The sequence below is a fragment of the Chiloscyllium plagiosum genome, chromosome 3, assembly GCF_004010195.1.
Source record: "Chiloscyllium plagiosum isolate BGI_BamShark_2017 chromosome 3, ASM401019v2, whole genome shotgun sequence".
Classification (NCBI taxonomy): Eukaryota; Metazoa; Chordata; class Chondrichthyes; order Orectolobiformes; family Hemiscylliidae; genus Chiloscyllium; species Chiloscyllium plagiosum.
The window spans coordinates 46,050,813-46,075,928 of NC_057712.1; the positions used below are offsets into that span (position 1 = coordinate 46,050,813).

A 25,116-nucleotide genomic window follows, 5' to 3' on the forward strand; every position below is an offset into this window, starting at 1 on the left:
TTGCTTCAAGGAGAACAAACTCAGCTTTCTGGTCTCTCCATATAACCTAAGGTTGTGTCCCAGTAATTTTCCTTTGTACTCTCTTGGTGGTTTTGACACCTTTGGAAAGTGTGGTTCTTGGAATTCAATACAATATTCCCAATGGTTATAAATTATTGGTATAATTTATTTGTTTTGAACTCTCTGCCTCTGTTTATAAAGACACAAGCTGTAATTTTTAAAGCAAGTGTGTCTTCTGGTTCCAATAATTTCAAACTGATCATACTTCATACTTAAAAAAATGAATCTTCATCATGAACAGCTGGTATGCTCAGCTCATGACTGCAGTAAGCAGTCAATGTGACAACCTGGCATATTCACATAATTATTAATGTCGAGGTCCTTATAAATTAGGTAACAATATCGCTATCTCTCAACTTGTACTGCCACTGTCAAAGGCCTCTTGAATTTCCAACAAAAGAAAAGCGTACCATGGTTAGAGTTTTCCTAAGTTTGTTTTTGTTTGTAATATTTAGGTCCTTCCATTTGCCTTTCTTGGAACTCAAAAATGGTCTTTTGAAAACTTGAAACACATATAAATCCCTCTCTGCATGAACCTGGCATTAAGTCCTTCAACAGCATGTTAGCCAATGTCCTCATGCATTATCTGAATGATCTTGTTACACGCTTTTAAAGCTGAATCAATACCACAGCGGAGTTGGAGGAATTTGTTTTATTTTTCAAAATCTGTGTGAAAAGGCAAAACATTAGGGGAATTGTGGGGTCTCTATGGAATATTAAAATGTATGACAGAGTGCCACCCTCATCCTGGCAAATCCATTTTCATAGATAATGGAAGGGTTCAAGCCTGACTAACTCACAAAGGAAACCCAAACATTACGTTGAGTTTAAATGGACCCCCATGTTCAGCAATGCCCTTAACACACAATGTGGGAGTTACAAATGTATGGAGAAGATGCACATACTCAAGAAGGTAGATAAAAAAATGTAGAACTGTCAAACTGTGAAGTTATTTAAATTCCCAGACCTTTGTTTGTTCCCAGACTAGCTGTTTATGAGTATTACCCCAAGGGCATTATCGTATTTATTAACGGCCAAATGCTTCCTACACTCTATGTTATTCTAGCAGGGGGATGGGAGAGGTAATTGGGTCATAAGTTCACAATTGATTGACAGCTGAGAGGCTTATTAAATGATTCATTATGCATGTTGTGGTGTTATTAATATATGCCTACTTGTTTTAATAGGGATTGAAAGGGTTTCATACAGTGGGAGTGCTGTATGCATTTGCATGGATGGAGCGCAAGGAGAAATGACAGGCCCAAGGCCAACCAACAATTGCTCCCTTGGTGAGAAAATTATGTTATTCCTGAGGTGAGTGCACTGAGCTTGGAAATTTCCCTGACTTGAACTCTCTACATTGAAAATGAAAATCCAACCCCAAATGTGCATCCTTGAAACGTACTTCACTTTTCTCAGCTACAATAAAAAAACGAGAGAATTAATCTAACATAATTAACTTCTTTGTATCAGTACAATCTACTATAATTCTTTCCTGTGTTGTAAATCATAAACCTATTTACTTGATCTGAGTCTAATACAATCAGAATTTACTATATCTCAGCAAACAGTCATTAATGATTCCTTCCAATACTTGGTTCACTATTAGCTTTGTGTCTTTCCAAGTCTAATACTCCATTATCCTCTATTTGTTCTTATTTGTCTCTAATGCAGGACTATTTTTCTAATTTTGTCACAGCACTGGGATAATTTATTTTAATTCCCGATTCCATGATCCTCGGTGATCAATAACCCAAGATGTTAGGAAATAAAGCTTTGCTCTCCAGTACAGTTATTCTGTGCCTACCAGTTTCAATGCTGATGTGAAGACTTTTTTTGCTAATATTCAGACTTAAAATCGACTATCCATCTTTGACACCAGTACAAATGAAAGCTTGGTTTGGATGTCCTCATCTGTAATGCTAGAAATGATTTTCCTCTCATTGGATTCACTGACATTTTTGGCCCTGCTCAGACATAATTCACTAATGGTCTTGCATTCAATTTAAATAATATGATTGTTTCATTTGCCATTAATAGCAGGAGCAAATCTGTTTGATTTATTGTTGCTATATCTACATCAAACCTGTCTTTGATTCTGTCTGTCTGACAATTTATTCAATCTTTCATTGAAGTTATTTTACTACACTCCAGGTTCCTGTTTCTGCAAATTAGCATTTTGTTTTTGATCTGTACTTAAGTATACTTAGTCGGTACAATTTTCTCTTTGCTCCCCCTTTTTCAACATTGACATGTAACATATCATAGCTTTGTAATCCATTTTTGTATTACCTGAATGGCTTCAGCTTTGCTTGTGAACTCACTGACCTACCTGTTCTCTTGATTTGACTCTTCTGATTTATCTGTATTCTTTTGTCTAATATCAGATCATGTTCTGTCAGCAACCTTTTTCTGAGGGAATCATCTGATGCTTGTGAAGTTTTTCTATCCTTTCACTGCAAACTCATCAGTTCACTAAATCCACAGATCTTCCTACAGATTCATAACGCAAACCAATTGGGGTAGGGTCAATTTGACTTATCCTGTCAGTCAGAAAACTGATGGGGTTTAGGTACAACATTAGTTTCAACTGCCTGAGTTTGCTCTCCATCAAAATCAATGGGTAATAATGGGCAGACTGGAAAACATTGCTTCACTCAATCCTATGCATTTCTTTCCTGGTGAGTCTAGTTTTAATTAACACTAATGGCTTCCCCCAGAGCAGACACAACATTTGTCATTTCATTCATTAACTTCTACAATTTTCAATGAAGTGTAACTTATTCACTACTGCATCAAGCTGTTCCTTTGCATTGTATTTCACTTTTCTTCAGGTCATTGTCTTTTCTCATTCCACTGTTCTGTGACTGGATTGGGGTGGGGAATGATTTAGTTGTGTGATTGTAGCTTGGCTTGTGAGTAGTTAAAATCGCGCTTCACTTCCCAAACAGTGACTTGCCAGTGTTTTCACCATACATAACTCCATCCATGAATTAAGCAATGCTCTTTCATCTGGTATATGTGGTTTGGTTCAAAATGATGTAATTAGAATTGATGGTTACGCATCACTCTGAGTGGGAAATGACAGTCAGCTTAACATCTGACCAACCAGTCCTGGTGGGGTTCAGGGCAATGTGCAAATTTAAGTTCGTAAAACATCATCACTTTATGGGTTTATCAACAGTGCTTGATACAAAATATCCACTGGACTCAGGTAATGAGTTCTTCGGCTCCTACATGCTACTGCCCTTTAAAGCACCTTATTATGGGACACATTGTCCTCTCATGCTTCTCCTCATGATCTTCTAAACGCATATTGAAATTTTATTTTCAAAATAATCCCACAGAAAATTCTTGGACTTCCCTTGATATGTCCTCACCCTCTTCTGATCATCCTTCAAATAGGCACAGTAGTCAGTCATGTGATCTTAGCACATCCAAGTCAGGAAAGCTTGCATAGCTTCCCATCAACTTCTCTCCCAGAACAGATAAGCAGTCAATCAGCGATAATCTAGGAGTTAAAATACATCAGAATGTTTTCTCTCCCAAATTGAGTAGATGTGTTTCAAAGCATTATCCAAACTTACCCACTGAAAGACAGCACCCTAGTTAAAATGAGGACCTATGTGATTTTCTTGAATTGTCAAGCATCTTATGAAACAAAGACAATGAGAATTAACTGTTGCTAAACAGAAGATGATATACAGCCAGCTATCAGAAAGAAACATTTCATTCCACCGGTCTGAGCTCATAAATTAACTAAAATAAAACATTGTCACTGTGGGAACACCTTGGCACACAATTATTCATAGTGAAGGACAATTACACTGTGATTACTACATGATTGGAACCTTCACCTAAATCTTTCTAATTCCTTTTTACTGTTGCTGTGCTGGCCTTCTTTTGTTTTCTTTTCCATTGATAAAGCAATTTACAAACATTCACTCATAGAGATCTCATCCTTATCATCAAGGTGTTTATTTTGAGTTACATTTTAACACAAAATGTATGGGAACACTTCATTCTGAAAATCAAATTTGCTGAATCTATTCTTTTCAATGTTCCACTAATTTTCCTAACAAACAATCATTGTAGTCCATTCAATCTTGTGTGGGAGACAAGAGCTGGAAGGAGAATGCTTGATTAAGGTGATTCATCCACACTGATATCTATAAAGTTGCATGCTTTCCACTCCCCCATAATTCACAAGAGGTTTTGATAAAATTCCAGAATATTAATCCAACTGTCCACTTCATGTTCTGATGAGTTCAATTTGAAAAAGCACTCATCAGTCTTTTGGCACTTCATGAATTGGTGTAATCCTTCATGTGTGGATATTACATATAATGCATAAAAGTTTATATTCAGTAATCTACATTAATCTACATCATTATCACTTCACACAAATTCTTCAACTAATAGTTAATAAAGCTCCTATTAAAGGGTGGCATGGTGGCACGGTGGCTCAGTGGTTAGCACTGCTGCCTCACAGCGCCAGGGACCTGACTTCAATTCCAGCCTCGGGCAACTGTCTGTGTGGAGTTTGTACACTCTCCCAGTGTCTGTGTGGGTTTCCTCCCACAACCCAAAGATGTGCAGGTCAGGTGAATTGGCCATGCTAAGTTACCCATAGTGTTACGTGGATTAGTCAGGAGTAAATGTAGGGTACGGGAAAGGGTCTGGGTGGGTTTCTCTTCGCAGGGCCAGTGCGGACTTGTTGGGCTGAAGGGCCTATTTCCATACTGTAGGGAATCTAATCTAAGTGTGGCACTCCTTCCATTTCACTGGTCCTCACTTCGACACATCCACTGCATATAGTGGACTTTAGTTTTCTGAAGAGACTATAGAATTTATGGATTTAGAACAGAGAAGATTAGAGAAGATTTAATATGATCTCTCCATTGCAACAAATGTCATGGGTGAGTTTAATCTGCACATTGGCTGCTGAAATCAAATGGGCAAGGATAACATCGTAGACAAGCCTGTACAGTATATCAGGGATTGGTTCTTAGAGCATAACTTTGCAGAATCTGTCAGAGAATACACTATTTTATATCTAGTCATGTTTAATGAGGCTAGATTAACGCACAATTTGATAGTTGAGGATCTTGGGGAGGGAGTTTGCTGACAATCACAACATGGCTGAATTTGAGAAAGAGCAATGTGGTTTCAAAACAATGTGTTCAATTTAAATAAGGACAATTACAAAAAACTTGTTGAAAAATGGCTGTGACCAGAGTCCTGGTGAATTTAAGCCTGTGGATAGGACTTTAAACTCAATAGTGTTGGTGTTTGGTTGGGGGGGGGGGGGCTGGGTGGGGTGGATGGTCCACTCCATTGAAAATTATTGAAAAATGTAAAGTGGGGAAGGATACAGCAGAGGTTAGCAAATGTTCCAGAACAGGTTGTAGGCCACAGAGTGTTAAAATGTGCAGGTTAGTTAGATTGACCATGCTTTGTGGGCGGCACAGTGGCACAGTGGTTAGCACTGCTGCCTCGCAGCGCCAGAGACCCGGGTTCAATTCCCGCCTCAGGCGACTCTCTGTGTGGAGTTTGCACATTCTCCCCATGTCTGCATCGGTTTCCTCCGGGTGCTCCGGTTTCCTCCCACAATCCAAAAATGTGCAGGTTAGGTGAATTGGCCACGCTAAATTGCCCGTAGTGTTAGGTGAAGGGGTAAATGTAGGAGAATGAGTCTGGGTGGGTTACGCTTCGGCAGGTCGGTATGGACTTGTTGGGCCGAACGGCCTGTTTCCACACTGTAGGGAATCTAATCTAAATTACCCCGTAGTGTCCAGGGATATGTAGGCTAGGTGGATTAGCTATGGTAAATGTGGAGTTACAGGGATAGGGTGGGGATGTGAATTTGGGAGGGATGCTTTTTGAGTTTTTATGCAGACTCGATGGGTTGAATGGCCCTCTTCTGCCCTTCAGGGATTCTAGGATTCAATGTACAGAAAGATTCAACAATCTGCCACAGCAGGAAAAGGGACAACTATAAGAAGAGAGACAGTCAACACAGGACTGAGAGCATTATACCTAACTGCACACCAACTCTAGGTCTGTACTCGATTGTGCATAGAAGGATAAGGAGTGATCTGATTGGAACTTTCAGAATACTGACAGGCCTGGATAGATTGGACATGGAGAAAATGCTTCCACTAGTAGGAGAGAGTGTGACGGAAAGGCATAGCTTCAGAGTGAAGGGGATGATCCTTTAGAACTGAGATGAGGAGGAATTTCTTTAGCCAGAGGGTCGTGAACTTGTGGAACTCATTGTTATGGAAGGATGTGAAGGCCAAGTTATTGAGTGTATTTAAAACAGAGATAGTTATTTTCTTGATTAGTAAAATGATCAAGTATTATGGGGAGAAGGCAGAAGAATGGAGTTGATAAGCATATACCCATGATCAAACAAAGGAGCAGGCAGACAAGTCACCAAGACCTGATGGTCTGCACTGAATGGTTTTAAAGCAAGTGGCTGCAGAGTTAGTAAGATATTAGCCAAAATATTCCAGAAGTCACCGGATTCTAGTCAGATTCCAGCAGATTTGAAAACTGCTTGTGACACCCTTGTTCAAGGGAGGGAGGAAAACATAAAGCAGGAAACTACAGGCCAATTATCTTAATGTCTATCATTAATTACTAAAATTGCCCAAGTCTATAATTAATTTTTAGGCACAATATTATTAAACCGGAGAGGGTTCAGAAAAGATTTACCAGAATATTGCTGGGAATGAAGGGTTTAAATTCTCCAAAAGACTGGACAGGCTGGGACCTGTTTCACTGGAGTGTAGAAGGTTGAGTGGTGATCTTATGGAGGTTTATAAAATCATGAGAGGCATAGATAAGGTGAATAGCAAAGGTCTTTTCCCTAAGGTAGAGAAGTTCAAAACTGGGGGGGGGGGGGGGGGGGGCATATTTTTAAGGTGAGAGGAGAAAGATTTAAAAAGAACATGAGGGCAAATTTTATTTTTTACACAGTGTGGTTAGTGTGTGGAAATGAACTGCCAGAGGAAGTGATGAATTCAAGTACAGTTACAATGTTTAAAAGACATTTGGATATGTATCTGAACAGAAAAGTTCTGTGGGATATGGACCAAATGCAGGCAGGTGGGATTGGTTTGGTTTGGGAACATGGTTGGCATGGACTAATTCGTCTAAAGAATCATACAGTATGGAAACAGATCCTATGGCTCTGTTAAGGAAGAAATAACAGGACATTTTGAAACACTTAACACAAAGAGAGTCAATGTGATTTTGTGAAAGGGAAATCATGTTTGACAATTTTTCTGGAGTTCTTCTGGAGGATGTAACAATCAATGTTGATAAATGGGAACCGGAAGATGTAGTGCATTTGGATTTCCAGAGGGTATTTAATAAGGTGCCATACAAAAGATAGGAGCTCATAGTAACTTGGAGTAGAAGACAGAGTATAATATATCTAAATTTGGTTATGATATGAAAATCGGAAATCTCTAAATGAGAGGATATTGTTATAGAATAAAGGGATACTTATTTAAAACTGAGATATGAAATAATTTATTCTCCCAGAGGGGAATGAATGTTAGGAATTCTCTACCCTGGAGAGTTTTGAAGGGTAGCTCACAGAAAGGACTTAAAGGGGAGGTAGCTAGATGTTTGAAATACCAGTGAGCTGGTGGCTATGATGAGCTGACAATGAAGTCCTGGGGTACATCAGCCATGATCTGATTAAATGACAGGGTGGGCTTCAGGGTCTGAATGACCTACTCTTGTTCTTATTTTGTGTATTATGTTACAACAAAGCATTCCCTTGGATCAGCTCTCCATTCTTCCTCCAACTTCAAAATTAAATTCCTCACCATTGGTCCATAGTGGCAAGACTATGCACCATTTTCAAAAGGCACTTCAGCAACTCATGAATGATCCTCTGACAGCATCATCCAACTGATGCCATTTAACTCCCAAAGAAAGACAAGTTCAGCAGATGTGTCAGAACACCACCAACTGTATGTTCTCCTCCAAGACATACACTATCCTGTTTTTTTCACGATGGCTGTGGCCCGAGACTCATCCATTCCTTCTGCTTTTCTTGTTTTATTTTCAGTTTTTTAGTTTTTTTATTTACCTTCTGGAGAGATCTTGGTTGTGGAGACAGCGTCTGGGATCCAGCACAAACCCAGATGGTGATCAGCCACAAAGTGATGGGGAGAGCAGAACCTCATGAGGAAAGTCCAGTGTGGACCATTTGCAGGCCTATGGCTTAAGAAAGGACTGAAATGTTTAATTTTTATTTTTCTAATTTATACTAAGAAGAACTGCAGTGATGAACTTCTTTAACTTATTTCTTTATTCTTCAGTTTTTGTTTCTAAGGTTTTGTACCTAAGATGGTGCCATAAATGGCAACATTGTATACTTTTTACTGTACTCCTGTACTTGAGTACCTGTGACAATAAAATTTAAACCTAAATCTAATCTAATGTTATATTTACCTTGGTGTCATTTGGTCAAAATTCTGGGACAGCCTTCTAACAGTACTGCGGTTGGGCCCATGCCACAGTGACTAAGTTGGTTCAAGGATACAGCTCACCACCACCTTGTCAAAGGAAGTAGGGGTGAGCAAATAGTCTCCCACATCCCTGGAATAAGTAAAAAATAAATCAAGGTACAAATGAGCCAAATAGGCTCTTAGCAAATTGAAAACTGATTTTCACTGTAGCATTTTATTTTCTATTAGCTGAGAAAATATTAAGATATTTGTTGTTTTGCTGAATGCTTCATGTTCCAGATACGATGTGAAATTGAAATCCGCTTTACCCCTGTCAACTGGAAATATAAAATTTCATGACACAACTCAAGGGCAGAGGGGTTTTGTGATGGCATGGCTAATATATTCCTGAACCAAGAATGAGCTAATTATTTAATTACCCACTTGTGGGATCTTGCTTTTCTTTTATTCATTCACAGGATGATGGCACCGCTGACTAGGCAGCATTCATTGCCCAACCGTAATTGCCCAGAGGGCAGTTAAGAGTCAACTACATTTCTGTGGGCCAGGAGTTACATGTCAGTCAGACCAGGTAAGGATGACAGTTTCCTTCCCTAAATGACATTAGTGAACCAGATGGAGTTTTACAACGATTGATTTATGGTTATCATTAGATTCTTAATACCAGATATTTACTGAATACAAATTGCACCATCTGCCATGGTGGGATTCAAATCTGGGTCCCCAAAACATTATCTATGTCTCTGAATTAACAGTTCAGCAATACTTCCACTAGGCCACTGCCTCCCATTTGCTGCTGTATGTTTCACATTACAAAGAAACTATGGCTCACAAAGTACTTTCTGGTTCTAAGACATGTTATAACATCTTGAAGTTATGCAACGTGTTGTAAACTATAAAATGATACATTTTCAATGGTCTGAGCCCATGCCACCCCAAGCTTTTAATGTTTTGACAATTTAATTTTCCTGGTGAAGTTTGATCTTAGAACAGTAGAAATTAGGTTCTGAACTTTAATCTAATATTGATTTTATTAAACCAGTTAAATCTGCTGGCTCACAGATGAACTTCTTTCTCTTATCACTCCACACTGCCCTCATACATGTACACGCTAATCATCCAGCTGCCATTCAAGATGCAAATCTAATTCACAGATTCCAGTGGGATTAATTTTCTTTCCCCAATACATGCTGGCAGTATTTCACATCATTTATCATTTCAGTTATATATTGTGCAGTCAATTTAATTTGAGTGCAATGAGAAACTGAAAATGTATTTCAAACCATGATTATGAAACTAAGAGTGCCTAAATTCTACAGTTTCAATCTACAGCTCAAATGCTAACTTCAACTCCAAGGTTTGATTGGACAGATCAAACAGACTGCACAAAACAAGAAAATGAGTATTTATGGAATAAACAATGTGTGTTTAGATGTACACTTATGATGCCAGCTATTGAACATGTGCTGGAAAATTGGTTTAGAATAATTAGGTGGTTGTTTTTGTCTGACACGGACATGATGGGCTGAAGGGCCTTTTTCTCTGCCTTTGATCTGTGTTGGGTCATATGAAATCTAACTAACTTGAGTTTATCCAAAAATCTGTTTTGGCTGTATTCTATTTTCCATGATGCTGCATTCAAAAGTAACTCATGCATGTTGACCTACAGTATACACTCTGTAAAAGGTGAGTTGTTGAGATCAGAAGGTTAGTTGAAAAGTAAGAGGTCGGCTTTTACTCAAGTAACCATTAAAAGGGTTGAATTCATGTTGGATCCTTGGAACTGCCAATAATGATACTCGGGTTAATTTCTGTTCATGGTGCAGGGAACAACTTTCTCAAGGTATGGACTGAGATTTCTTATGCATAAATGAGAAAACAACAATTGTGATAAAGACTCACTAGCCTGTTGGCCCCAACCCTGCTCTCAAGCATGGCACAAAGTATATGAAAAACAAAAGGTTTGGGAGCCAATCAGGGATCTGCTTTTACATGAGATGACTTTTACCTGAGGATAGAAGAAACATTACTGCCTGGCTGAGCAACACCCTTTTTAAAATTCTTATCCTTGCTAACAAATCCGCCCATAAGCTCTGTAACTCTCTCCATTGCAACTAAATTGGAATATCACCGACATGAATATATAGAAAAATAAATTAATTTGTATAAAAATTGAACATTGAAAATGTTAACATCCTTTCCTCAAGGGAATATGTAAGGGATTATATTTATACTTGGAGGAGGCATGATTGCAGAAATCACTGAGAGTCGTAAAGCTGTATAGCACGGAAACTGATCTGTTGGTCCAACTCATCCATGCCGACCAGATATCCTAACCTAATCTAGTCCCATTTGTCAGCAATTGGCCCACATCCCTCTAAACCCTTTCTATTTATATACCCATTCAGATGCCTTCTGAATGTTGCAATTATACCAGCCTCCACCACTTCCTCTGGCAGCTCATTCCATACACGCATCACACTCCGTGTGAACAAGTTGTCCCTTAGGTCCCTTTTATATCTTTCCCTTCTCACCCGAAACTTATGTCCTCTAGTTTTGGAGTCCCCTCATCTATTTACCTATCCATGCCCCTCATGATTTTATAAACCACTATAAAGGTCACCCTTCTGACTCTAATACTCTAGGGAAAATAGCCCCAGCCTATTCAACCTCTCCTGATAGCTCAGACTCTCCAACCCTCTCCAACATCCTTGTTAATCTTTTCGGAATCCTTTCAGGTTTCACAAGTTCCTTCATATAGCAGGGAGACCAGAATTGCATACAATATTCTGAAAGTGGCCTAATCAATGTCCTGCACAGCCACAACATGACCTCCCAATTCCTATACTCAATGCACTGACCAATAAAGACAAGGCAAGCACACCAAATGCCTTCTTTACTACCCTGTCTATCTGTGACTCCACTTTCAAGAAGCTATGAAGCTGCAATCTAAGCTCTCATCAGGATATAGAACATAGAACAGTACAGCACAGAACAGGCCCTTCCGCTCACGATGTTGTGCCGAACATTTATCTTAATCGAAAATCAACTAAACTTACACACCCATCGATTTACTGCCATACATGTGCTTGTCCAGCAGTCACTTAAGTGTACCTAATGTCTCTGACTCGACTACCATGCCTGGCAGTGCATTTCACACACCCACCACTATCAGCATAAAGACCCTACCTCTGACATCTCTCCAATACCTTCCTCTAATCACCTTAAAATTATGACCGCTCGTGACAGCCATTTCTGCCCTGGGGAAATGTCTCTGGCTGTCTACTCTATCTATGCCTCTCATTATCTTGTATACCTGTATCAAGTCACCTCTCTTCCTTCGTTTCTCCAGTGAGAAAAGCCCTAGCTCACTCAACCTCTCTGTCTAAGACAAGCCCTCCAAACCAGGCAGCATCCTAGTAAATCTCCTCTGCACATTCTGTAAAGCATCTACATCCTTTCTATAATGAGGTGACCAGAACTGGACACAATATTCAAATTTTTCCCCCCCGACGTGGTCGACGATGCCCTCCACCGCATCTCTTCCACTTCCCGATCCTCCGCCCTTGAACCCCGCCCCTCCAACCACCACCAGGACAGAACCCCACTGGTCCTCACCTACCACCCCACTAACCTCCATGTACAGCGCATAATCCGCCGCCATTTCCGCCACCTCCAAACGGACCCCACCACCAAGGATATATTTCCCTCCCCTCCCCTACCAGCAACTCCAAACCCCATGACGTAGATCTTTGCAACTGGATCTTCAACTTGCTAACCCACAGACAGCAATCAGTAAGAACTAGCAACAGCACCTTCTCCACAACAATCCTCAACACCAGTGCCCCACAAGTCTGCATACTCAGCCCCTAACTGTACTCCCTGTCAACTCATGACTGTATGGCCAAATTTCATACGAATGCCATCTACAAGTTCACAGACAACATCACCATTGTAGGCCAGATCTCAAACAATGACAAGACAGAAAACAGGGAAGAGATAGAATGCTTGGTGGCACAGTGTCAAGATAATAATCTCTCCCCCATTGTCAGCAAAGCAAAACAACTGGTCATTGAATTCAGGAAGAAAGGTGGAGGGCATGCCCCTGTCTACATCAATGGAGCTGAGGTGGAAGTGGTCAAGAGCATCAAGTTCCTAGGAGAGACAATCACCAACAACCTGTCCTGGTCCATCTACATGATTCCTGAAGAAGGGCTAATGCCCGAAACGTCGATTCTCCTGTTCCCTAGATGCTGCCTGACCTGCTGCGCTTTTCCAGCAACACATTTCCATCTCTGATCTCCAGCATCTGCAGACCTCACTTTCTACACAATATTCAAAGTATGCTCTAACCAGGGTTTTATAGAACTGCAGCAAAACCTCATGGCTCTTAAACTCAATTCTCCTGTTAATGAAAGCCAACGTACCATATGCCTTCTTAATAACCCTATGAACTTGGGTGGCAAATTTGAGGGATCTATGTATGTGGACCCCAAGATTCTGCTGTTCCTCACACTGCCAAAACTCCTGTCTGTAACCCTATATTCAGCATTTAAATTTGACCATCCAAAATGAATCCTTTCGCATTTGTCCAGGTTGAACTCCATCTGCCACTTCTCAGCCCAACTTTGCATCCTTTCAATGTCTTGTAGCCTGTAACAGCCCTCAACACTATCTACAACACCACTGACATTTGTGTAATTGGCAAACTTATTAATCCACCCTTCTACTTCTTCATCCAAGTCATTCATAAACACTACAAAAAGCATAGGCCCAAGAACAGATCCCTGTGGGACACCACTGATCACTGACCACCAGGCTAAATACTTTCCATCCACTACCACTCGTTGTCTTCTTTCGGCCAGCCAATTCTGTATCCAGACAGCCACATTTCCCTTAACCCGTACCTCCTAACTTTCTGAATGAGCGTACCGTGGAGAACCTTATCAATTGCCTTACTGAAATCCATATACACCACATCCACTGCTTGACCTTCATCAACTTGTCTTATCACTTCCTCAAAGAACTCGATAAGGCTTGTGAGGCATGACCTGCTTCTCACAAATCCATGCTGAATATTTTTAATCAAGCAATGTTTTTCCAAGTCCTATCTCTCAGAATCCTTTCCAGAACCTTGTTTACCACAGATGCATGACTGTCTGGTCTGTAATTCCCCCAGGGGTTTCCCTATTCCCTTTCTTGAACAGAGGAACAACATTCACTTCCCTCCAATCATTCGGTACTACTTCTGTGGAGAGTGAGGATGCAAAGATCATCACCAGATGCGCAGCAATCTCATTCCTCCCTTTTTGCAGTAACCTTGGATGTATCTGGTTTGGCCTGGGGACTAGTCGATCTTGATGCTTCCCAGAATTTCTAGCATATCTACTTACTTAATATAAATCTGTTTAAGCCTATTAACCTGGTCCACAGTGTTCTCACTATCAACAAAATCCCTTTCTCTACTGAATACTGAAGAAAAAACTCATTTAGGGCCTCCCCTACCTCTTCAGACTCCAGTCAGAAATGTCCTCCACTATCTTTGATCAGCCCTACCCTCTGATCATTCTCTAATTCCTTATATAAGTGTAGAATGTCCTTGGGTTTCCCCTAATCATTCCCACCAAGGCTTTTTCATGCACCCTCCTAGCTCTCCTCAGTCCATTTTTGAGTTCTTTCTGAGCTAATCTGTAATCCTTTAAAGCTGTGACAGATCATTGCTTCCTCTACCTTAAGTAAGCTTCCTTCTTCCTCTTGACAAGAAGCTCCTCTTCTCTTGTCATCCAAGGCTCCTTCACCTTACAATTCCTTGCCTGTCTCAGTTGGACAAAGATATTCAATACTTGCAATAAGTGCTCCTTAAATAGCCTCCACATTTCTGTTGAGCATTTCCCATAGAACAATTGTTCCCAATTTATAATCCACAGCTCCTGTTTAATAGCAGTATAATTTCACCTCCCCTAGTTAAATACCTTCCCATACTGTCGGTTCCTATCCCTTTCCAAGACTATGGTAAAGGTGAGGCAGTTGTGGTCGCTGTCACCTAAATGCTCTCCCACTGAGAGATCTGACACCTGGCCTAACTTATTGTCTAGCACCAAATCCAATATGGCCTCCCCCCAACTCAGCCTGTCTACATATTGAGTCAGGAATCTTCCTGGACACCTGAAAAAATTGGCTCCATCTAGAGATTCCAATCAATATTGGGGAAGTTGAAGTCACCCATAGCAACAAGTCCAATCTGTTCTTCCACCTCTCTGCTGCGATGAGGGGCTTCTATAGAAAACACCCAATAAAGTGACCATTTCTTTCCTGGTACTGACGTCCACCCATACTGACTCAGTAGACAAACCCTCCTCAACCACCTCATTTTCTGCAGCTGTGATGAATTCTCTAATTAACAATGCTATTCTCCCTCCTCTTTGACCTCCCTCCCTGTTCCTTTTAAACCCTGGAACATCCAGCAACCTTTCCTGCCCCTGTGAAATCCATGTCTCCATTATGGCCACAAACATCGTAGCTCCAAGTACTGATCCATACTCTTAAGTTCATCACTCTTATTCCTGGCACTCGTTGCATCGAAACAGATACACTTTAACCCATCCCTTTGCTCAGTCAACTGAGTATCCTTCCTGACAGACTCTCTGCATTCTATTTCTGCATTTTAATCATCTACCCTCTCCTCTGATCTGTAGCTCTGGTTCCCATCCCCTTGCCAAACTAGTTTAAACCTTCCCAAAGTACTCTAGCAAATCTCCCTCCCAGGACATTGATGCCCCTCCAGTTTAAGTGCAACCCATTCTTCATGTATAGATCCCACCTTCCCCAGAAGGTAACCCAATGATCTACATATCTGAAACCTTCCCTCCTGCACAGCCCTGTAGCCACATGTTTAACTGCAGTCACTACCCGTTCCTTGCATCACTAACACATGGCGCCGGTAGTAATCCTGAAATTATGACTTTGCTCTTTAGCTTCCAACCTAGCTCCCTGAAATCACTTTTAGATCCTTACCCCTTTTCCTGGCTATGTCATTGGTGCCAATGTGCACCACAATTTCTGGCTGCTTACCCTTCCCCTTCAGAATCTTGTAAACTCGATCAGAGACATCCCAGACCCTGGCACCTGGGAGGCAACATACATTAACAGCACAGAGATGAAATGAGTGGAGAGTGTCAAGCTCCTGGGAGTGGTCATCCACAACAAGCTTTCTTGGACTCTTCATGTGGGTGCACTGGTTACAAAGATCCAATAATGTCTTTTCTTCCTCAGACAGCTGAGGAAATTTGGCATGACAGCAAATACCCTTGCCAGCATTTATGGGTGCGCCATCAAGAGCATTCTGTTGAATGTATCACTACCTGGTATGGCAACTATACCATTCAAAATCGGAGATGGTTCCAGACAGTGGTGAACTCAGTCCAGACAATCACAAAAACCAACCTCCCATCTTATAGAATCCATCTACCCAGACCCGCTGTCAAGGAAAGGCCACCAGTATTCTCAAAGATCCATCCCACCGTGGCAATGTTTTTCTATAACCTCCACCATCGGGGAGAAGGTACAGAAGCCTTAACACACCCACCAGCCGGTTTTGAAACTGTTTCTACCCTACTGTTGTTAGAATATGGAATGGACTCACAAACCCTTGACATTCTCCTGTACCTGTGTTTTCATTTTTGCCTCTAACTACCCATTATTTACGTATCTATGCTACTTAACTCTGTGATCTGCCTGTATTGCTCGCAAAACAAAGGCTTTCACTGTGCCTTGGTACACGCAACAATAAATTCAATTAAATTCACATTCCAGGAGTCCCATTTGTGACCAAAGAATCTCCTGTACTTTCGTCTACTATTGAGTATTCTACCACCAACGCTTTTCTATTTTTTTCCCTTCCTTTCTGAACCACAGAGGCAGGCTCAGTGTCAGAGACTTGGCCACTATGGCTTTCCCTGGTAGGATCCCCCACCCCCAATAGTATCCAAAATGATATACTTATTACTGAGAGGAACAGCCACAGGGGATCCCTGCACGATTTACCTGTTCCCTTTCTAATCCCCTGACTGTAACCCATCTGTCTTTTCCCTGTACCTGAGGTGAGACTACCTCCCTGTAACTCTTCTCTATTACCCCCTCAGCTTCCTGAATGATCTGAAGTTCATCTACCTCCAGTTCCTTGTGGTTTCTGAGGAGCTGGAGTTGGGTGCACTTCCCGCAGATGAAGTCAGTGGGGACACGAGTGGTAACCCTTATGTACCACATCCTACAGGAGCAGCATGCAATTGCCCTAACATCCATTCCCATGGTTCTGAATTCCCAAAGAGACTATTGAAAAATCTAAGGAGCAGGAGAATCAACGTTTCGGGCATGAGCCCTTCTTCAGGAATAAGGAAAGTGTGTCCAGCAGGCTAAGATAATAGGTAGGGAGGAGAGACTTGGGGGAGGGGCGTTGGAAATGCGATAGGTGGGAGGTGGTTAAGGTGAGGGTGATAGGCCGGAGTGGAGGTGGGGGCGGAGAGGTCAGGAAGAAGATTGCAGGTTAGGAAGGTGGTGCTGAGTTCGAGGGTTGGGACTGAGACAAGGTGGCGGGAAGATCATCCTCAATTCCACCTTCCTGCCTCTCCCCCATAACCCTCGATCCCCTTCCTGATGAAAGATCTGTCTGTCTCAGCCTTGAATATCCTGAATGACCCAGCCCCGACAGCCCTCTGTGAGAAAGAATTAAGTTTTAAAGAGAGTCTTTAAGAAAGATGGTTACCAGACAGCACAGCGACCGATGGAGAGATTCCACTGAGAGAAGTGCAGGGGTCAGGAACACAGAGATGGGGAGGTGTGGGCGCAAGTTTTGCATTTCTTACGGTTGCAGGGGAAGGTGCCGGGAGTGGAGTTTGGGTTGTTGGGGGGTGTGGATCTGACGAGGGAGTCACTGGGGAGTGGTCTTTTCGGAACGCTGATAGGGGAGGGGAGGGAAATATATCCCTGGTGGTGGGGTCCGTTTGGAGGTGGCGGAAATGACGACGCGTGATACGATGATGAGTGGGAAGTGGTGGAGAGCATCGTCAACCACGTCTGGGGGGAAATTGCGGTCTTTGAAGAAAGAGGCCATCTGGGTTGTTCGGTATTGGAACTGGTCCTCCTGGGAGCAGATGCGGCGGAGACGAAGGAATTGGGAATATGGGATGGCATTTTTACAGGGGACAGGGTTGGAGGAGGGGTACTCTAGGTAGCTGTGGGAGTCGGTCGGTTTATAGTAAATTTCCGTGTTGATTCGGTCGCCCGAGATAGAAATGGAGAGATCTAGGAAGGGGAGAGAGGAGTCTGAGACGGTCCAGATAAATTTGAGGTCGGGGTGCAATGTGTTAGCAAAGTGGATGAACTGTTCAACCTCCTCATGGGAGCACGAGGCAGCGCCGATACAGTCATCGATGTAGCGGAGGAAAAGATGGGGGGTGGTGCCAGTGTAGCTGCGGAAGATGGACTGTTCCACATATCCTACAAAGAGGCAGGCATAGCTGGGGCCCATGCGGGTGCCCTCCACCGCATCTCCCCTTGAGCCCCGCCCCTCCAATCGCCACCAGGACAGAACCCCACTGGTCCTCACCTACCACCCCACCAACCTCCATATACATTGTATCATACAATGAAAAATCTAGAGCCTTACCGAATTAGTGCACAGAACCTTTTTTTTTGGTTAGAGTAGGAAGATGAGTGGGAGACACTACCTAAGTAGTGTTTCGGTTAAAGCAACCACCCAAATATGTTATGTCACTTATTCAGCAGCCCCGCATCTGCTCCTGCTCAGTGTGCACTCTGCCTACTCAAGAGATAAGTTATTGAAGAAATAATATACCTTCCTGGCAGCCCCTTGGTCCTCGCTCTCACTGCTCCTGCTGCAAAATGGAGGCTACCGATTCCACAAGGTGCGTTTTTAGAGCATTAATTTACCTACCCGGCAGTCCCGTGGCCCTCATTGTTTAGCAACACTCCCCAGGGCCTTACCATTAAGTGTTTAAATCTTGCCCTGATTTGGCTTTCCAAAATGCAGCACCTCACATTTATCTGAATTAAATTTCACCTGCCACTCCTTGGCTCATTGGCCCATCTGATCAAGATATCATTGTACTGAAATAACCTTCTTCCTTGTTCCTCCAGTTATGGTGTCATCTGCAAACTTACTAACCACACCTCCCACGTTTACATCCAAATCATTTATGTACATTACAAAAAGCAGTGGACCCAGCACTGATCCTTGTAGTACACCATTGGTCACAGGCCTCCAGTCTGAAAATCAACGGTCCATTACCACCCTCTGTCTTCTACCTTTGAGTCAATTCTGTATCCAAATAGCTTGTGCTCTTGTATTCCGTGTGATCTAACCTTGCTAACCAGTCTACCATGAGGAACCTTGTAGAACACTATACTGAAGTCTATATAGATCACGTCCTCCACTCTGTCCACATCAATTCTCTTTGTTACTTCTTCAAAATACTCAATTAAGTTAGTGAGACAATTTCCCATACACAAAGCCATGTTGACTATTCCTAATCAGTCGTTACCTTTTCAAATACATGTAAATCTTGTCTCCCAAGATTACCTTCCAACGACTTGCCCACCATTAGTGTGTACGGGAATATGCCTCAAGTAATTATCATGAGGGGGCTGTATTTTAAATTCATAGGTAAACTTGTGTTCAATTCATACAACTTGATATTACATCGGAGAGGAAGAAAAGATGTCTTTGCTCTTTCCTTTACTGAACTGCCATTGCAGTAGCTTGTGACATCACATTTCTCTCTCCCATTCTTCTCTGTTTAGGGAAGCACCTGACATCTATGTTAAGCTTCTCTTAAGGAAGGCTGAACAATGTGCAGCAGAATAGGGCTGCATCTGACTCTAATATCTAGCACACTTCAGCTTCAATCTCTGTTCTCTACAGAGAATCCCCATGTTAGGAGAACATGCAAACCCAAATCCTAGGCAGACATGTAATGGAATGATGTGCAATGGAAGTTATTTATGGAAAAAGGACAGTTTAGTCAGGATCAAAGGAGTTATATTTTTCCTGAAGTCTCTGTTTTGCCCATGTCCAACTGCCGCCAAATCCCATTCAATTATCATCCCTGTGGTCATTCTTCTACATAGTCTTGTAGTCCACCAAGACTGAACTTTAAAAATCCCACATTCAGACACTCCAATGTTTTTACTTTTCCGATATGTATGAAATTCTCTGGTTGTACAACCTTTTCAGATCTCTTCAGTTCTGATTTTCTGCACTTTTATAATTTTCATCATTTTTTGATTGCCTTCAGCTACCAAGGCCTCAAGATGTGGAATTCCCTCCCTAAACCTGTCTGTTTCTCTCTCTCTCTCCTACTTCGTGTGCTCCTGAAAACATAACTCATTCACCAAGCTATTGGATACTGTGTCAATTTTTATTTCTTAATGTTTAATTAGGAAACAGCCTGAAATGGTTTACTACATAAAAGGCACTCAATAAATTGAATTTATTATTGACGCCTTCATCCTTAAACTATAACAAAATTTTTAAGCAGCTGGATACAAATTTTCAATTTTGAAATGTATTCAGTGATGTCTAACAATTTAATTTCTTTTAAACTGAAGATGAACATTGAATTGGTATTCACTTTGTGATGGGATTGTGAAAACAGCAATGTTTCACTATCCTTATTGCAAGTCATTTACCTTTAATTCCATCAGGACAAACATAGTTGAAGGAGTCGAGAAGATCAGTGTAAATGTCACTGTTCTGACAAGGATCACTGAGACATTCATCCACTTCAATCTCGGAATGATTTTGCCTGGAAGGATGCGCAAAATTCACATCAAGAATTTGCCAATAATGACTCACCAGCAAAACTGCCAAACTGAAAGTCAAGTAATTACCCAGGATGATATACAGAAACATTGCCAGTACAGGCCAAAGGAATGAACAAAGATAATTCAAAACAGATCCTAAGAAGAAAAGCTCAATCGCATTAGAATAATTGCTCAGCAAATTGACACGTTCCATGAAATTTTGCAACATTTTGAAGGGGTGTGACTTCCACTACAAAGAAGAGTAAGTGATAATGAATCAGGGCTTTTATTTCTGGCCATTTTAAACTTCCACTAAGTTCACAGAGAGGCAGTGTGCATTAAACCAATCTATGAAGCCTGCTGCACAGTAATAGAAGAATTCAGGCCATCTTTGCAAATGCTGAGATCCCACAAGAGTCAGTCTCACAATCATCAATATTGGTTTCACAAAAACATCCTTCTAATCCTGTGGGTGGAAGAAAAGAATACATTAACAATAAGACATTCTAGATTATCTGGGAATTAACAAGCCAAAATTTAAAATGAACTTCATTTTTCAACTGCCAAAATCTAAGGCACTGCAATAAATATACAGCCACAAATTAATCTTTCAGAGCATTCAGGGGAAACTTCCTTACTAAGATAATGGTGGTGATAAAGTAGAACTTGCTACCACAAGAAATTGTTGAGACAAGTAACATTGATGCAGTTCCTTTGTTCTTCCATGATTTATGGGCATCTGACAAGACATTTTCCCCCTTATCTCTAATAGCCTTGAAATGGATGACATCCTAGCCATTTCAGGGACCACTTATCAGTCAATAACTTTTCTGTGGGTCTGGAGTCTCATGTCAGCTAGGCCACAATGACAGCAGATATTTCTCCCTGAAGGACGATATTGAAACAGGTAGATTTTTTACAACATACAATGATAATTTGAAGGTCATTACATTGAGTCTAATTTCCAAATCCAGATTCATTAATTGAATTCAATTTCCACTGACTGCTACAGCAAGCACTGGCTTAAACCTCTGGATTACCAATCCAATGACAATACCATTACTCAATCTTCTCCCTGTTAAGGGGAAATTGTTTTTTGTTATTCATTCATAATACATAGATGTCACTGACCTGCAATCGAGATGGTGGTGGTGAGCCACTTTCTTGAACTACTGCACGTATAGTACTATTAGGAAGGGAGCTTTGGGATACTGACACAGTGACAATGAAACAAAGACAATAACGCACCAAGCCAGGATATATTGTTGAGAGGGAAGCTTGTAGGTGATGGTATTCCCACCTGTTTGCTGTCCTTGTCCTCCTAAATGTCAGAGCTCAAATTGGGAAGTTATGTTGAAGAAGCGTTAATGAGTTATTGTAGCACTTCTTGCAAATGATACACACTGCCTTGTGGAGCATTAGGGTAAAGATCATAATTATGAAGGCGATATTGGAGGAACCATGGTGAGTTAACACATCCTGTACATGGTACACACTGCTACCATGATGCATAGCTGGTAAAGGAATTGAATTGTCAAGGCGGTAGATAGTCAAGCAGGCTGCATTATCCTGAATGGTCTTAATCTTCTTGAGTGTTGTTACAGCTGCACTCATCCAGGCAAGTAGGGAGCATTCCATCACATCTTGTATCATGTACATAGTGGACAAGGTTTGGAGAGTCAGGAGGTGAGTTACTTGCTGCAGGATTCCTAACCCTTGATTTACTTTTGTAGCCACATTGTTTACTTAGCTGGTCCAGTTCAGTATCTGGTCAATGGTGAACCCTGGATTATTGATAGTGGGGGATCCATTGTTGAATGTGCTGTGGAATCTCAAAGGAAGGTTATGAGGTTCTCTCTCATTCCATTAGTTATTTCCTGGCACTTGTATGGCACATATGTTATCAGTCCAAGCCTAGATATTGGATTTGGACATTGCTTCAATATCTAAGGAGTCATGGATGGCACTGAACATTGTGCAATTATTGGCAAACCTCCCAGCTTTTGATTTATTATGGAGGGAAGATCATTAATGAGGCACCTGAAGATGGTTAGACCTAAACACTACCCTTAGGGACTCCTGCAGTGTTGTCCAGGAGCTGAGATGATTGATCTCCGACACCTACACTAGTTTTATTATGAGGAAAAGCTACGACCAATGAACAGTTACCGAATTCCTACTTATTCCAGTTTTGCTGGGGAACATGGATACCACAGTGAATCAAATGTAGTTTTGATGTCAAGTACAGTCATTCTAATTTCAGCACAGACTCAACTGTGTCCTTTAGTACTTGAACCAGCTTGCATATGAATAGTGCCACGAAGCACTCTGTGTGATAGACATTGAAGTTCCCCCCATCCAGAGTACATTTTGTGATTATTGGTGTTCCGCAGTGATTTGTGCTGAAACCTCTGCTGATTGTGATATATAAAAATGCCTTGAATGAAAGTACAGGTGGGTAGATTACTTTGTTTGCAGACAATACAAAGGTCATTGGTGTTGTCGATAGTGTTGAAGGTTGTCAAAGGATACAGCAGGATATAGATCAGCTGTGTACATGACCAGAGAATTGGCAGATAGAGTTTAATCTGGGTAACATGAGAGGTTGCATTTTGGGAGATCAAATGTTAAGGAAAAGTTCAGTTAATGTCAGGATCATAATCATTATTGCTATACAGAGGAATCTTGGGATTCAAGTCCATAGCTCCTGAAAGTGATCACACAGGTAAATAGGCTGGTAAAGAAGGCATCTGATATATTTGCCTTTGTTGGTCAGGGAACTGAGTACACGAGTCAGGATGTCATGTTGCAGCTTTATAAGGCTTTGTTTAGGCCACACAGAGTATTGCATTCAATTCTGGCTGCCATATTACAAGAAGGATGTGGAGGCTGTGGAGAAGATGCAGAAGAATTTTATCAGGATGCTGTCTGGATTTGAGGGTATGAACTATTAGAATAAGCTAGAAAAACTCAGATTGTTTCTCTGGAGTGGCGAGGCTGAGGGCAGACTTGAGAGAAGTCTATAAAATTATGAGACGCATAGATAGGGTTGACAGTCAGAATCTTTCTCCCAGAGTTGAAATGTCTTAAACTAGGGGGCATGCATTTCAGGTGAGAGGGGAAAGTTCAAAGGAGATGTGAGGGGCAGGTTTTTTTTATACAGAGAATGGTAGGAGTCTGGAATACATTGCCAGGGTGGTGGTGGAGGCAGATACAAAAGGGGCATTTAAGAGATTTTTAGATAAACACATGAATATGCAAGGAATGGAGGGATATGGACCAAGGGCAGGCAGAACCAATCATTTTAATTTGATGTTATGTGTAGCTTGTCTCTTCATGGGTATGTGGAACATTCTGACCAGTCATATTCTAACCCCCACCCATTAACCTTTCTTTGATATATCGATGATATCAATGGCTGCTTCCCTCTCTCATCCAGAATTGGTAAAATTCATCAGTATCGCTTCCAATTTCCATCCTGCCCCCACTTTCACCTGGTCTATCTCTGACTCCTGTGGTGTAAAATTCCAAGCAGTGGAATGTGGTGAAACGGTTAAAAATTATGTCCCAATACATGTGTGAATGCTTCCAATTTCCATCCTGCCCCCACTTTCACCTGGTCTATCTCTGACTCCTCCCTTCCCTTTCTCGACATTCTGTTTCTCTTTCTGGGGATGGACTGACTACTAATATTCATTATAAACCCACCAACTCCCACAGCTGTCTGGACTATACATCCTCACACACTACTTCCTGTAAAGACTCCATCCCATTCTCCCAGTTCCTCCATCTCCAGCGCATATGTTCCAATGAGGCCAACTTTGATAAGGGTGCCTCTGAAATCTCTACCTTTTTCCTCAACCAAGGATTCGTCTGCACCAATGTCAACAGGGTCTCCCACCCTCACCCCCTGTCTTCCTTTCCACAACAGCAATAGGGTTCCTCTTGTCCTTATCTGCCATCCCATTAGCATCCATATCCAGAAGATCATCAGCAGCCATTTCTGCCACCTCCAGCAAGATGCCACAACGAAACATATTCCCCTCCCCTCCCTTGTCCACCTTCTGTAGGTAAACTTCCCTCCAGGATGCCCTTGTCCAATCTTCCTACACTCCCAATACCCCCCCCCCCCCCCACCCCTTACAGTAACTTTCCCTGCAACCGCCAAAGGTGTAATAACTGCCCATTTATCTCCACACTCCTCAGTATCCAAGCGCCCAAACATACCTTCCAGGTGAAGAAACACTTTACCTGCACTTCTCACAATCTAGTCCACTGCATTCACTGCTCACATTGTGGTCTCCTCTACACTGGGGAAGCAAAGCATACACTGAGTGACCACTTCACAGAACATCTATGTTCTGCCTGCAGAAAAAGGCCCTGAGCTTCCCATTGCCTCCTATGTTAACACATCACCCTGCTCCCTGGTTAACATCTCTGTCTCAGACTTGCTACAGTACTCCAGTGAAGCTCAGTGCAAGCTGTAAGAACAACACTTCATTTTCCACTTGGGGACCCTGCTGCCCTCTGGACTCAAAATTGAGTTCGATAATTTTTAGGCCTTGTACTCCCCATGTCCTAGCTCCCTTGTTATCAGACCTTGTTATCATATAGTCTGCCATTACATACTACCTGTTGTTAGCCACAAACAGTCTCCATTAACAGCCATTCACCCTCCCAGCCATCTTGTTATGAAATCCTTTGTCAGTCCAACTGTTCTTCTCTCTCTTTGGGCTCTATCCAG

The 25,116-nt window shown here is 41.7% G+C and overlaps 1 protein-coding gene across 6 annotated transcripts in view; it reads right to left on the reverse strand.

The window, feature by feature from the left end:
- The window catches only part of LOC122548634 (protein eyes shut homolog), a 163,230-nt gene that overhangs the window by 79,685 nt on the left and 58,429 nt on the right, over nucleotides 1-25,116 (reverse strand). For 2 of the 6 annotated variants that reach the window (XM_043687469.1, XM_043687468.1), the window contains exons 4-5: nucleotides 20,259-20,374; nucleotides 8,599-8,682 (exon numbers count right to left, since the gene is read on the reverse strand). The exons of 2 other annotated variants lie outside the window; for them this stretch is intronic. In XM_043687469.1, the coding sequence (XP_043543404.1) occupies nucleotides 8,644-8,682; nucleotides 20,259-20,374 (155 nt within the window). In that variant the 3' untranslated portion in view covers nucleotides 8,599-8,643. Of the gene's footprint in view, nucleotides 1-3,422; nucleotides 3,572-8,598; nucleotides 8,683-20,258; nucleotides 20,375-20,541; nucleotides 20,839-25,116 lie in introns of those variants that run through there. 2 more of the 6 variants (XM_043687470.1, XM_043687471.1) reach the window with 2 other exon arrangements.